The following is a 15,547-nucleotide window of genomic DNA, read 5'->3' as shown; positions in this document are numbered from 1 at the left end:
TATTATGTGACAAGGGGACTTTTTTGTGTTCTACTCTTTTTGGTGTTCTGTAAGCTTCTTGTACCTTCATTGGCATGTCTTTCTTTAGGTTGATAAAGTTTTCTTCTATTATTTTGTTGAATATGTTTTCTGCCTCTTTGAGGTGGTTTTCCTCACCTTTTTCTATACCTATTATTCTTGGGTTTGGTTTTTTTATGGTGTCTCATATTTCCTGGCTATTTTGTGTTAGAGATTTGTTGGACCTAAGATTTTCTTTGGTTGATGTATCTATTTCTTCTAGTGTATCTTCAACACCTGAGATTCTCTCTTCCATTTCTTGTATTCTGTTGGTTATGCTTGCATCTGTAGTACATTGACCATTTGCCCAGCTTTTCAATTCCAGCATTCCTTCAGACTGTGGTTTTTTTTATTGTCTCTATTTCAGCTGTGAACCCTTTGTTGAATTGTTTGAATTGTTTTTTTTTTTTTTTGCAATTTTTGCTTTGTCTTTTCCTTCATTTCTTGCATTTTTAAATTTTTTCTTCTCTTGCATTTTTTGGTTTGTTTTTTCTTCCATTTTCACATTTTTTTGTTTTTTTTCTTCTATCTCGTTAAGGGATTTTCTTATATCCTCTTTGAGGGCCTCTATCATTTTCATGAAGTTGTTTTTAAGGTTATTCTCTTCTGCTTCATTTGCATTGGATGTTTGAATCTTGCTGGTGTAGAGTCTCTAGACTCTGGCAGTGTCATATTTGTTTTTCTGTTGCCGAGTGTTTTTGTATTGTCTCCTTCCCATCCCTTCTTCCAGTGGGTACAGAAAGAGCTTCTTCCTCTCCTGGTGGGTAGGGGACCAGGGTTCTCTTTTGGTGGGTGCAAGCAAGTCCAATACTCTGGTAGTTCTCCTCTTCCTGGTCCTAGTCCTGGTCCCGTGGGTGGAGAAGGACACCAGGATGCTGGAGTGTGTTGGCTCCTTCCAAGATGGGAGAGTCAGTGGCAGTCCCCGGGCACAGGGCATGTTTTTCTTAAAATGAAATACTATTCTTTTTTTTTCTTTGCATGTTTTTTTTTCTGTTGTCTGTCATAGCTCTTTCTATGACAGCGTACAAATCTATATTACATCATGACATTCAAATTTGCATTATATGTAATGGCCTTATAGCAGACTTAAAAACTTTTAAAAATATGTAGTAAGAGCCTCCAAAACAATACAGAGAAACCCTGTCTTGAAAAACCAAAAAAAAAAAAAAAAATGTAGTAACAGTGTTAGTCTTATTGGCCTTGCTACCTGTTGAAACTACTCAGCTCAGCCATTACAGCAGAAAATCAACCATAGATTGCTTAAATGATTGGAGGTGGCTACCTTTTGAATTATGATGTTATTCATAAAAATGGACTACTTATTTGGTGAAAGTAGTAGTCCAGAATGCTCATTTGTTTATTCAAGCCTCATAATTAGTATTTAATAGTTTCTAGGGTCTCTCTGCTTTAAGTAACACAGTTTTGTGTATGCCCAATTATATACCTGTTTTTTATTATTTTATTATTTATTTTCCCCAGGGACTGCTATATTCCTCAGGGTTTTCTAAAGGAACAGAACTAATGGAATGAACTAGTAGTTAGATTAGTTATGAATAAAATACTTATATATATGGAATTTGTTAAAGTGACTTCCAGGCCATGGTCTGAGTAGTTCAATAATGGCTGTCTTCTTATTGGAAGGCCAAGGATTTGATAGTTGTTCAGTCTGTAAAACTGGGTGTTTTAAGCCCTAATCTGGTGCTGAAATCCCCATGAAAGTTCTAGAGAGCTTCCAGTCTTCAGTCTAATGTTAGAATCTTGAAAAAGTAAGTCTAGCACCAATGAAGGGATGTGTCAGGAACAGGATAGATGAACTTGCCACCCAGAGTGAAGGCAAGTAGACAAAAAGCAAAGACTTCCCCTGTCCATGTCTTTTATGTGGGCTGCTACCAGAACCTGTGATGGGTCTTTCACCTCAAATAATACAACCAAGAAAAACCCTTTACATGTATGCCCAGCTGCTTGGCTTTTAGTTCATTTTAGATGTAGTCAGCTTGACAACTAAGATTAACCATCTAAACTGTCATTGCTAAAGTAAAAAGTATTTATGTTAACACATTTTGATGAATTGCCCCTCAGGTAAGTGAGATACTTAACTTACCCACCAGTAATGAGACAGTAGTGGTTTATCCATGACTTGTATTGATGTTAAGTGTTATGTTCTGTGCAAATGAAACAAGAAAAATACATATCTTATTAGGGAGGTCTAATGTCTCTTCTGGTTTTTATTGGATATTTTTATTTGTCCTTTAATTGTCCATTCTTTGACAGTTTTTATTGAGTTGGAGACTTTTTAAAAATGTCTTCTGAATACCAATTCTTTGGCATATAAATTTCAAATAGTTTATTTCAAGTAGGTTAAAATAGTATCTGTATTTTTAAGCAGCTTTACTGCTATAATTTGCTACACTATATATGTAAGGTGTAAATTTAATGCTGAATGTGTATACCCATGAAAATATCACAAGTCTAGATAATTAACAGATTTATCACTCTAGAGTTTTCTAGCATTTCTTGCTAATCTCTCCCATGTGCCTTTCATGCCTCCATGTTTGAATAACTGATGATATGCTTCATGTCATTATAAAGTGTTTGAACATCCTAGCATTTTAAGTGTGTGTCTTCTCCTTTGGGGGCCTTGGTTTTTCTACTTAATGTACTTTCAGATTCAGCAATGTTGTTGAATATATTAGTAGTTCCTTGCCTTTCTATTGAGAAACATATAAATATATCATGGTTGTTTATCTGTCTATTGAAAGACGTTTAGGTTGTTTCCAAATTTTGGCAACCAGAAATAAAGATATCATGAACTTTAGTGTTTTAGTTTTTTATATGTATTACCATTAAAAACAACAAAACAAAACAACTTTATTCCTGGCATGTGCCTGTAATTTGGGTGGTGAAGGCAGAGGTGCCAAGAGTTCAAGGCAATCATAACACTTGAAGGCAAACCTGGGTTAGAAGAGACCTATTGCTAAACAAGCAAGCAAAGACAACTAGAGGTCATCATCATTAGTATTGTATAGTCAGAGATGCCACTCTTTTCTGTAATTAAATTTTGCTTAGGTTATCCCCTTCATGGTCATAAAGTTATTTTCCATTTCCTTCTGATACTTTTACCTTTTGGTCTTTGATGCATCTAGGTTTTGTAGCTGGTGATAAGTAGAAATCTCACTTAAGTTTTACCTGTTGCCCCAGTAGTATTACTATTTGAATGTCATCACTTCTATACTACAAATATCTCTAGTTCTTATTTCCAATGCTCTTTTTTTTTTATTAAAAGAGGCTCTTCTTACATCAGTTCTATAATGTTTCCGTTGCTGATATTTTGTGAAAGTGATCCCTTCCCATTGCTCTTTCAAAAGCTTTTTGTCTCAATGCATTTTTTTACATGACTTGATTTTCTTTTACATGATTCAGTTAGCCAAATTTTGTCAAAATTCTCTTGGGATATTGAATAACATTTCATTCATTGAGTTTGTAGATTAATTTGGATAAAAAAGACACCTCTGAGAACAAGACTTAACCAGTTGTATGTTTATCTCCCTAGTTTTATTATTTTTGATTGAACATTTTAATAGGCAACATATACAGAGAAAAATGAAAGGATATGTAGTAAAATATTACCTCTGTCTCTGACTCCCTCCATGGAAACAATGTCCTGCTGACCTATCACCCCCCCCCAGCTCATTCTTGTTGTCCCTCCCTCCCTCCCTCCCTCCCTCCCTCCCTCCCTCCCTCCCTCCCTCCCTCCCTCCCTCCCTCCCTCCCCTCCCTCCCTCCCCTCCCTCTGTCTTTCTCTCTAGTGAAGGTTTCTCTGTGTAATAGCCCTGACTGTCCTGGAACCTTCTGTGTAGACCAGGCTGGTCTCGAACTCATAGAGATATGCTTGCCTCTGTCTCCCAGGTGCTGGGATTAAAGGTGCCCAGCCAGGAAATTTCTTATTATATACTGAGGACCTTTATTTGTGCTTTTATTTTATGTCCAAATTTTTATATTTAGTAGTAATAGATTTTTCAGTTTATTTTTCTGGCTTTCCTTTTCTTTTAAAAGTTATGTAAGTAGCCAGGCGTTGGTAGCACACGCTTTTAATCCTGCACTTGGGAGGCCAAGGCAGGCAGATCTCTGTGAGTTCGAGGCCAGCCTGGTCTACAGAGTGAGTGCCAGGATAGACTCCAATGCTACACAGAGAAACTCTGTCTCAAAAAAAAAAAAAAAAAAGTATAACAGTACCACCATTAAAGAATCAAGCATAGCAGCAATAAGTATCTTCCTTTACTTTCTTTTCCCCACTCCTACTCTTCCTCAGCAGATAACTTTTGTTATCGGTTTAGTGTGTATATTTGTATATTTCTAGATTTTTTTTACAAAAGCATTTATACCCATGAGTACCTAGAAATATATATTTTTATTAATGAATAGAATCAAATCATCTAGTTTTCTCTACATATTCCTTTTGTCTTTAGAATTTACCATGTTTGTACATGTAGAACTATAATCAGTTTAACCTGGTACATATGAAAATTTGATATGTATGACAGTCGCCTAGAGAGCTGGTTAAAGTACTAATTTTTATTCATAGAATTTGAGGTGGAGACAGAGGTTTCATTTCCTTAGCAAGATCTCTGAGAATGCCAGTGCTACCATCCAGTACTACACTTTGACTAGGAAGGCTGTGACATAAGCATCAACTAGATATCTCATGGTTTATATAACTGTCATTTCTAATAATCACTGAAGAATTTTCCTTCACTACTGTAATGCACTTTAGAATTTTTCTGAGATTTTCTTGAATGTTCCTTTAGTAGACAGTACTTGTAAATAATATGCTGGAGAGGGCCACCTTCCCTCCATCACTATCCCCCTGTTCATGCCTTTTGTTTTTCTTATTTTCTTGGATTAACTGTTACCTCCAATAGGATTTTAGATAATCTCATTGATAATGAGTCTCTCTGGTGGGAATAGAGAATTGGTATAGTCATTCATGTTATTTAAAAAAATTATATATGAAAACTCCTAGTTATTCCATTTACTAATCTATTCTTCTGAAACTATTATACAAGAATGCTCATTAGAAAAGTCAATGATAATGTCCATAGGAGGGTGAGTAAATAAATTGTGATGTATTCGTATTGTGCTTCTGTTTAGAGATGACTGTATATGTATAGATATGTTAGATTATTAAGAGAGGACACAAATTTCAGAAAAGCGTGATCCCATCTATACTGCTAAAAAAAAAAAGTGTGTGATGTCTGTTAAGTACATAGAAAGAAGGCTTACAAGAAACTAGAATAAAAGCATTACATCCTTGAGAAATTTATGCATTGTTTTTGATGGTGGTGGGGTGACCTGAATCTTACGATGACATCCAATTTCAGCTAATACTCACTGATTAGCTGCTGCAGCTTAATTTAGGCTACTGTGTTTTCAGGTAGATGAGGTAGTGAGGGGTGGGGAAATAGAGAAAATGGAAACAATGCTTCTTTAAGGAAATGCTTTTAAATTAAGATCTTCAGGATGACTATTTGTTACCTAAATCAGGAGGGATGGGCTAGGGAAAAGGAGTGAGAATGGAATTTAAATATGCATACGAGAAAAGGGCAGGATATTAAAGTCTGGTGGCAGTTTAATGGTAAAGTTTCTGCAGAATTAATGTCCCCTGTTTTTCTTTGAGTACAGGAAAGTTTATTTTCTGGGAAGTTTTTTCTGGAAATGGGTGTGTGTCTTTGCTTTGTTAGTACAACCAGTAGTTACAGCAGATTTATAATTACATTGTTGAGCAAAATTTCTGAAAGAATTTCAGTCTTAAATGCTTGCTGGGGAGAGGTTTTGTCCATTGTCAATTGCTTTTTAAGGATTTGGGTGTCAATTTGTGAATCGTAGAAAAAACTTAAGACCATCAAGTGTATAGTTTAACATAAATGGACAAAATAATTTTCTTTTTTTAGTTAAAGTGCCCTATGAGAATTTTAGTACCAAAGAATTAAAAATCAAACTGTCAAACACCAGCACTTGAAAGCTAGTATAAATGAAAGCCATTATCTTCCAAATAGCAGCATACCGAAATAATCTTGTAACTTTGTTGTTGGCAGGAAATATTGTTTTCTGTTTGAATTAAGTGGCAATTTCCAGCACTGTTTAACGGTGATAGAATTAAGTTGTGTTTTTAGCAAAGGAATTTTGGAAGTATAATGTTTGTTTTGGTGTATCTAGCAATTAAAATTACTCTTGTTATGATGGTGGTATTAGAAGGGATAGGAGCTGTCACAGAGAATTTGAAGCTTAATTATCTCTTTGGTAACAAAATGCCTAATCTTCCATTCCAATACTTATTTTCTCATGGTAATTGATTCATTTTGTTCTCTGGTTATCTCCTTAACTTCCTAACCAAAAACATCTGCTCTCATTTAATTGGCATGAATATTATATAGAGAGTAGTTAAAATCCAGAGGAGGTTTTCCTTTATAATTCATGAAAGGGAAAATTAAATGGTAAACACTATGGTTTTCTTCTAATCGTCTTTTAAAGTCTGTTTACTGAAAATGCACTGTAGATTATTAATTTTTAAAAAAACCTTTTTTTGTGGTGTTTTGCAGAATTAATCATTTTACTCTAGAAGAGGGTTCCCCAGTACTAGCACTGGGCTCAAGGAATATGTCAGTTCTTTGGAGATGGTACAGTACAGTCTTAGTTAACAGGAAAAGCTTTGAAAGTAGAAAAAAATTTAGTGTGTTTATCATTTATAATTTGAAGGACTCGAGAGGTAAGGGAAGTTACTTTTACATTTAGAAAAAAAATGGAAAGATAAGCCATAATTTTTTTTAAGATTTTACTTATGGAGGGGACTATGAGGCCAGGATGGAAAGCTGATCTTAATTGTTTATATATTGTTTGTATAAGTTTAAATTTTTGCCAAGTGATTTCTGAGGATAGAAAATAAAATTAAATAAATGATTCAAAACATTTATCTAGTTGACAGAGTAAAGCCACACAGGAAGATACAGCTTAAGTTGAAAATTATTCAAGTAAGTATGAAATAGTAATTGGACTTGTATATTCCTAATGAAATACATTCTAAGTACAAATAACTGCAAATATTGTTGGTAAAAATGTTATTCTGAGACCAAGGAGCTATAAAATACAGCAGATGCATAACTATGTTAGTGTTAATTGGTAACAGGAATTTTTAGTAGAAGAAAAAGGAGTTACAGATGTTAAGACTTGGTAACCTGAATTTATTTGGAAATTTTAATAGAAACATCAAGATACATACATGCTGATTTTTATCTTCCATATCTCACTGTTTCCTGTCCTTCTTAAACCCTTCCATCTCTAATGTTATTCTTCCACTTTCAAATTACACGTGCTCTTTTACCTTCTTAATACTCTTTAAGGGTTCTTTTATTCCCCCTCCTTGGTTCTTTTTGGAAATTAAACTTGTTTTGTAGCTAGAGGTGTGGATCCAAGGTAAAGTAAGACCCTGGCTTTGATCTTCAGCACCAAAAATGTTTGAAATGTTTAGGAATACCTAACAAAATATATGAGTAAAATTCACTTTGGTAGAATATTATAAAAGAACTAGCCGGGCGGTGGTGGTGCACACCTTTAATCCCAGCACTCGGGAGGCAGAGGCAGGCAGATCTCTGTGAGTTCGAGGCCGGGCTGGATCGACAGCCTCCAAAACAATACAGAGAAACCCTGTCTCGTAAAACAAACAAACAAAAAAATCAAAAACAAAAACTCAGTGTTATCCTTATGTCAGGTTGACACTAAGCACAACCCCATTCATAATCTCAGCAAATGGGGCACATTTTAGTACATTTGTTATTATTTAATAGAACTAAACTATAGCAAAGCTCCTTGCTCTGTAATACAAGGGTTGTCAGAAATTTCAAAGAGGCAGTCCTAAACCTTTGACAAAGGTGTTATGTATGAAAAAAATCACAGCATTAGATAAATTGGATTAAATATCCATTTTGACCCATCTAATGAAACATATTTTGAATCCATTATAGATCAGCAATGTAAACCTGTAGGGGAAGAAGCGAGGAGGTTACTAGAGTATTCAGTATTACAAAACACCTACCTTTCCCCCCAAAGATACCATTATTTTTCTCTCCGTTCTACTTTTAAAAAGTACTTCATGTAATAAAAGGATTTGCTAGTTAGAATTAGTTACGTGAATGAACTCTTTAATGATCTTGCGATGACACTTTATTGTTATTCATTAAGTTAGCTGGAAAAATAGATCATTAGTCTTTTTGACTCTTACGTGTTTTAATTATGGCTCTTCCAAATACTATAAATCTTGGGAAAATAATCCAGTACATTTTAACACTGATCACCTGTGCTGTAATATTCTTATGTTCAGGTTCTTCAATATAGTTAGCCTCATAGATATTTCTCAGTGAATAACTAGGAAAACTCAGAATTTATTTTTTATAACAATTCTACTAGGCAATTTTTTTCTTGATTGTTTTTGAGGTATTGTTAACATGTTTATTTGAGAATTTCATGCACACATATAATGTATTTTCATCAAAACCACTTCATTCCCTCCCTTCCAACTCCTCCCCCTCCTAACATCGTTTGCTCTTTTTAAAAATCCATTAAACCCATTTAGTGCTGCCTGTATGTTCATGAATGAGGGTCCATCTACTGAAGCATAAGTGACCTTTCTGGAACCACATCCTATAAGAGCATTAATTCTCTTTCCCACAGCCATCAGTTGACAGTTGCTTCTCAGCTAGTAGTGGAATTACATAAGCCTCTCCCCCATTCATGTTAGGATTTTGACTGGCTTGATCTTGTGCAGTTCTGGGGCATGCAGTTAAAAGTATGCAATAGCCCAGTCAGGTTTGAAAAACACTGTTTTCATGCAGAGGTCCACTACCTCTGGTTCTTACAATCTTTCAACCTTATATTAGTCAGGGTCCTGTAAAGGAACAGAACCACTAGAATGAATGTATATTGAAAGGGGCTTTAATAGAGAAGTTTACAGGATATGGTCTGAGTAGTTCAGTAATGACTACCTCTCAAAGGAAGGGCCCAGGACCTAGTAGTTATTCAGTGTACAAGGCTGGGTGTCTGAACTGATCTTCAGTTTGTGTAAAATCCCAGAGAAAGAAGTTCTAATACCAAAAAGTAGAATGCCTCAGCAACAGCATAGATGAACTTGCCTGCAAGAATGAGGACAAACAGGCAAAAATCAAAAGCTTCTTTCATGTGCCTCCAGAAGGTGTGATCCAGATTTAGGATGGGTCTTCCCACTTCAAATGATCCAGTCAAAAAAATTCCTCATGGGTGGCCCAGCTCCAGTTGTTTCCAGGTATAATTGACAATCAAGATTAGCTATCACACACCCTTTCTTTCAGGATGATTCCTGAGCCCTGTGGATGTATATAGGATATGGGTGTTCCATTTAGAGCTGAATACTATTATTCTCTGTATGTTGACTTTGTTGTGGGTTCCTATGTTGATCACCACCTGTTGTTAAAAAATTTTTTTATGAGAGTTGAGAGATATAGTAGTCGTAGATATAATGGTAAGTGTTTAGGGAGCAGTTTCATAATATATTCTTTTGGCAGAATAATAGTAGTAGATTGTTTCCTAGGGCCTATGAGCTAGCCAGCCATGAGTTGGAGTCTCAGTTAATTGTACCAGGCATGAATACCATCTTGTTTGCAGAGCAGGCTTTAGATCCAATCAGAAAGTGATCGGTTACTCTCATAAATATCTGTGCTGTTCTTAGACCAATATGCAAATTTTCCTGGGCCAGTTGTCATTGTAGCTTACAGATTTCATAGCTCTTGATTACTTTTCTCTCTCAGTACCATGCATATAACCTTCCAGCACTATGAAAGCTAGCCAGTAGGGAGGAAACTTCCAGGATGGAGAACCAGCCCAATTTCCCTATGTCCTTGACTCAAGTATGTGGTGTTTTCAGCAGTAAGGTTTTACCATCAAGTTCTGGAGAGTAACCAAGAACAGTTGCAATAGCCTGTAATGTTTTGGGCTTCCCATTGACCAACAACTAGAAAAGAGGTAACCGTGGTGTATGGAAGGGGTATTGTCCCCCCAATGTAGGGTAACACCATTCAAACTCCTTTTCTATATGTATGTGTGTATATGTATTATGAAACTTCTATAGTAGTAGGTTTACATTTGTCTTTTTAAAAAAAGTTAGTTTTTTTAAAACATTCTGCCTCCATGTATTCATGCATGCCAGAAGAGGGAACCAAATTTCATTATAGATGGTTGTGAGCCACCATGTGGTTGCTGGGAATTGAACTCAAGACCTCTAGAAGAGCAGTCAGTGCTCTTAAACTTTGAGCCATCTCTGCAGCCCTCCATTTGTCTTTTTAAGAGGTCTTTAACATCAACTCTTCCTTCCAATACTCTCTCCTCTATCTTAGCCTTCTATTTCCCCTCTTTTCCATATCACCTGTGTCATAGACCCCTTCCCTTGAAAGCTTTCCTCCTATGATTCTTCACTACTTCCTGACTTCCGGGGGCATTCTAATTTAAACACATATACCTAATAGCTCATTATTCAACTCTAACATCAATGAAAGAGAACATGTGATATTTGTTTTTCTAGGTCTGGGTTACCTAACTCATGTCTGTCCATTTACCTATGACTTAAAAAATATTTTTTCTTTACAGTTGAATAGTATTCCATCAGGCAATTAGTTTGTAAAGCTGTTGTGCTAACATTTTAATATATAGTTAATATAATTTTGTAAAAATATGCAAATACTATGAATTCTATAATCTAAAACTTTGTTGATAATGAATAGCTACCTATTTTTATTTTTATTTCCTTTATATTTTGAAGCTCCCCCTGAATTCTTGAAACAACCTGCTAACATATATGCTCATGAATCCATGGATATTGTATTTGAATGTGAAGTCACTGGGAAGCCAACTCCAACTGTGAAGTGGGTCAAGAATGGGGATGTGGTTATCCCAAGTGATTACTTCAAAATTGTAGTAAGTATTTTTTTCAAAGAAACACATTTATTTCTGAAACCTTTAAGTGTCTTTAAATATATACTAATTCAAATTGCTGCAAATAATGAAACAAATAATGAAAAAATCATAGAACATAATTTATTTTTTGTCTGTAGAGAAAACTGAGCTCAAAGTATTTTGGTAGTTTAGTAGTTTAGGTGAGACCACTTAGAAAATCAGTGACTGGACTAGACTTAGATCCCACCACAGTCTAGTATTCTTAAATGTGGCAATCAGCATTTCCTGAGGAAATACAGTGTGTGCATACATGTGTGTTCCTCATTGCCTTCACAGCTGTTTTCAAGGAGCACAAACCTCTTCTTTCCCCCCACCCCCCCCCATGGTCTCACTGTACCTCTGGCTGTTCTGGAACTTACCATGTAGACCAGACTGATCTGGAACTCAAAGAGATTTTCCTGTTTCTGCTTCCTGAGCACTGGGGTTAAAGGCATACACTACCAATCTCTCTGGAAGTATAGAAAGATGATAATTTTGAAAAACATCAATTAATTATATATAACACATTATACAGAATTTAACCAAACAATCATGAATCAGTGCACATACTCTTCAAAGTAAGAAAGATCCTTTGCTAACAGTGCATCATCACATAGTGCCATTTAATTTAATTTGCATGTATTAGCTAAAAGAATTTTTGAAATGGCTACAAGCAAGACATGGTGATAACTTGCCTGTAATCCCAGTCCTTAGGAGGTAAAGGCAGGAAGATAATGAGCTTGAGACCAGACTAGGTCACTCCTAGTTTCAAAACTGTAACAAAACTATAATTGCAAAAAGTTAAATCTGGAGCTAGATTGCTATCTCAGTCTATAAAATACTTCCATTTAAGCATGATGGCTTGAGTATAGTCATCAGAAGAAACCCACATAAAGAAGTTTTGTCTTGAAATGCCAGCACTGGAGACAAGTGAATTCTGGAGGCTTATTAGACAACTAACCTAATCTAATTAGTCACTTTCCCAGATCCCAGTGTGAGAAAAAAAGACATTAAATGTATTTAATAATTCTTTGTCATTATTGACTTTTTACTTTATATGTATTAGGTATATCATAGATATTACCTATTAATGTTGTCATTATCTAATATACTAATGGGATTATTTAGGTCTTAGTAATAAGTACTAATGGCATACCTTATGGTATTTACATAATATTTATTTTAAAAGCTCAGAAATAATTATAAAGTTTTAAAGATTGTCACTTTACAAGTTTGTCATGTAAGTAATTCATTTTTTGTAGGGATGTATTTTCTGTTTCTGAAATGCATAATCTCATGTTGATAAAAAGTTTGTGACTATTTAACATTAAAATATCAATCTAGTGTGGTTAAATTAGCATTTTTATTTTATCAGTATTTACATGTTGTTTTTAAATTATAAAGCAACATTTATGCTAATAACAATTTCTTCCAGCTCCTTGAGAACATATCCTTGAGGTTTATGTTCATAATTAAGTCATTAAATTTTATGTATGTTTTTCTTCCTTAGAAGGAACATAATCTTCAAGTTTTGGGTCTGGTGAAATCAGATGAAGGGTTCTATCAATGCATTGCTGAGAATGATGTTGGAAATGCACAAGCTGGAGCCCAACTGATAATCCTTGATCATGGTAAGAGGGGAGCAGCAGTGAGCTGAAGGAACTTGTATTGGAGGCACTGTTGTTACTCCAGGGTGCTTTGTGATTGCTAGCTTGCTTGGTAAAGCCCAGCATGTGACACAACTACAAGAAAAAGAGCCGCAGTCTTAAGTCATTTCTATCACTTAAATTACTTCAGAGGCTTCAGGAGGTAAGAGCTCTTACTGGCTGCTCTTTCAGAAAACTCAGGTTTGATTTCCAACATTCACATTGTGCCTCACAACCATCTGTAACTCAAGTTCCAGGAGATCTGATTCCCTCTTCTGGTCTCCTTGAGTACCACATGTGCTACCCATGCATAGATTCAGATGAAACACTCATAGACACACATATTACAAAAGAAAAATTAAGCACACCTTTAATACCAACATTTGGGAGGAAGAGGCAGGTAGATCTCTAAATTTGAGGCCAACTTGGTCTACAGAGTGACTTTCAGGACAGCTAGGACTAAACAGAGAAAGATAGTCTTGATAAAAAAACAAAACAGTATTTAAAAAATAAAATTACTTAGAGATATATTTTCAGATAATGCTAAAAAGAAAAAAAAAAGAAGCTGAGCCAGGCATTGGTGGTGCACACCTTTCATCCCGCACTCAGGAGGCAGAGGCAGGTGGATCTCTGTGAGTTCAAGGCCAGCCTGTTCTACAGAATGAGTGCCAGGACAGGCTCCAAAGCTATAAAGAGAAACCGTGTCTTGAAAAACCAGAAAAACAAACAAAAAAAAGAAGTTGATACTAAGGAAGAGAAAAACTGAAGGTCCTACACAAGTGTTTATCAGAACTTACTTGTGTTGATCTCACAACTGTATTTCTGCAATATAAGGAAAACTGCTTTATTAAAAAATACCTGTTTATTATATAAAATAAATTCAGTCAACATTGAAAAATAGAAGATGATATAAGGGTGGAAACCATGTAATTTGAGCAGGGAAAGCTTAATATAAAGAATTATTAATTCTAGAGAGTAACAACTATTTAGGTAATAAGAAATGACCTCTTATTAATAGCATTGGCATGTGTAACAAGCAGAAATAGCTCCTGGGTATAGATAAGGTCTGCAAAAAGACCTTCACCTCAGGCTGAAATCTGGACATTATTGGAGAGAATGTGGCTCTGGCTTACTAGGTGACAGAAAAGTAGAGATAGTGCTTTGTTGTTGAAACTTTGAATTTACTTTTTAGGATCTGTGGAAGTAGATCATAAGTTGATATCTCACCAGAGGCATTTTCTGCAAAAACATCCAAGAGGTTCTGTGTTGAGGAAAGATGTTGGCTATCAGAACCTGCACATGGGAGCTAGCAAGGAAGTCCTTTTCTTCTGCAGTTGGTATCTCCAGTGCCTGTACTGATAATGGGTAACATGTATGTCAGCTGAGAATAGGGAAAACTACTAAAAGTGCCTGGCTTCATTTTTGTCAAGCAGGAAGTAAAACTTGAATTTGGAACTGGAAGGCACTAAATCTAAATCCTACCACTTAGGAATGTTGCATAGGAGTACACAGAGATATATATGTCATTTCATAACCTGTTTTCTTGCAATATCATTCCCTTGGACATCTTTCCATGCTAACAAAATAAGAAAATTGTTCATTATTGAATAGAATATGTAGTTTTATTTAATTTATTTCCTCTCTGGTTACATTTAAGTTGTCCTCTTTTTGTTGTTATTGCTGTTGTTTTTGGTTTGCTATTATGAACACTGTTACACTGAACCTTTTTATGTGGTTATGTTCTCATACTAAATTGCTGTTGTATAGCAGTCCTGTCTTAAATTGGTGAGGGTGGGTCATTGGACTTTTTTAGAAACTAAAACTTTCTTTTTTCTTCCATTTTTGAGGTTTTTTTTTGTTTTTGCATTTTTATGTGTGTGAATGCATGACAAAGGTAGCACTTTGGACATCTGCTCTATGCCTGAGTCAAATATAGTCATGACTACTGTAATTCCAACAGATTCCTCTGACAATTGTTGTTTGACCAGGGAAGTTAACTGACAAAGATGGTACCTATTCTGACTTTTCACTAAAATAGCATATGGGATTTATAGATGCTATTTTAAAATATACTTGAAAATAATGTTATAAAAGGTATAAAATAATTGAACAGCTTTTTTATGCTGTTTCTTTGATTATACCTTTCTCCCATTCATTGGAAATGACTTCAGCAACTTTTCATGTTTGTAAAATAAATAATTGCCAAATTGCACACCAGCTGAAAGAGTGCGATGTTGTTGGTTTTGTTTTGAAGTATAATGGCAATGATTTTCTTAGTAAATTTTGGAAGATATTTAGCTTATTCACGCCTACCTAAGCATTGGAGCTTCAGAATACTTATGTTTGTGATTATTACTTGCCAGTGTAAATGGATGATTGTGTTAGGAGCATCCTAATGGAGCTTTCCTCTGAATGTGCTTGGTGATACAATTTTACTAATAGTATGTGTTCTTCTCTGGCTTTAAGAACATTTATGAGCTTTGGGAACTTTTTTTTTTAATCATACTGATAATGCACTGACAAGTCATAGGCTATTAGAAGGTTATAAGTCCCATATTTACCAAGTTTGTTTCCTATTTTTGCCATTTTATTTTTTATTTACTTAAAAATTAATTTATATGTATGTATGTGCAAGCTTGTCTGTATGTACACCATGGTCCCTTGGAAAGTAGGCTCAAATCCCCTGGAACTGGAGTTACAGATGGTTGTGAGCTGCTTGATAAGGTTTTAGGAACAGAACCTGGTCCTCTGCAAGAATAGTAAGTCCTCTTAACCACTAAGCTATGCATCTCCAGTCCCTGCTTGCTTACTTTTGAGGTTGGACGTGGGTGGGA

General features: G+C 35.3%; 1 protein-coding gene across 8 annotated transcripts in view; it reads left to right on the top strand.

The window, feature by feature from the left end:
* Neo1 (neogenin 1) overlaps window positions 1-15,547 on the top strand; it is a 165,292-nt gene that overhangs the window by 66,892 nt on the left and 82,853 nt on the right. For all 8 annotated transcript variants that reach the window (XM_013112950.3, XM_013112951.3, XM_013112949.3 and 5 more), the window contains exons 6-7: window positions 10,895-11,049; window positions 12,578-12,698. In XM_013112950.3, the coding sequence (XP_012968404.1) occupies window positions 10,895-11,049; window positions 12,578-12,698 (276 nt within the window). The remainder of the gene's footprint in view (window positions 1-10,894; window positions 11,050-12,577; window positions 12,699-15,547) is intronic.

This window comes from Mesocricetus auratus, unplaced genomic scaffold, assembly GCF_017639785.1.
Source record: "Mesocricetus auratus isolate SY011 unplaced genomic scaffold, BCM_Maur_2.0 Super-Scaffold_100022, whole genome shotgun sequence".
NCBI lineage: Eukaryota > Metazoa > Chordata > Mammalia > Rodentia > Cricetidae > Mesocricetus > Mesocricetus auratus.
Note: the sequence above shows the minus strand (reverse complement) of the source record. Positions and strands in the feature narration are given on the sequence as shown.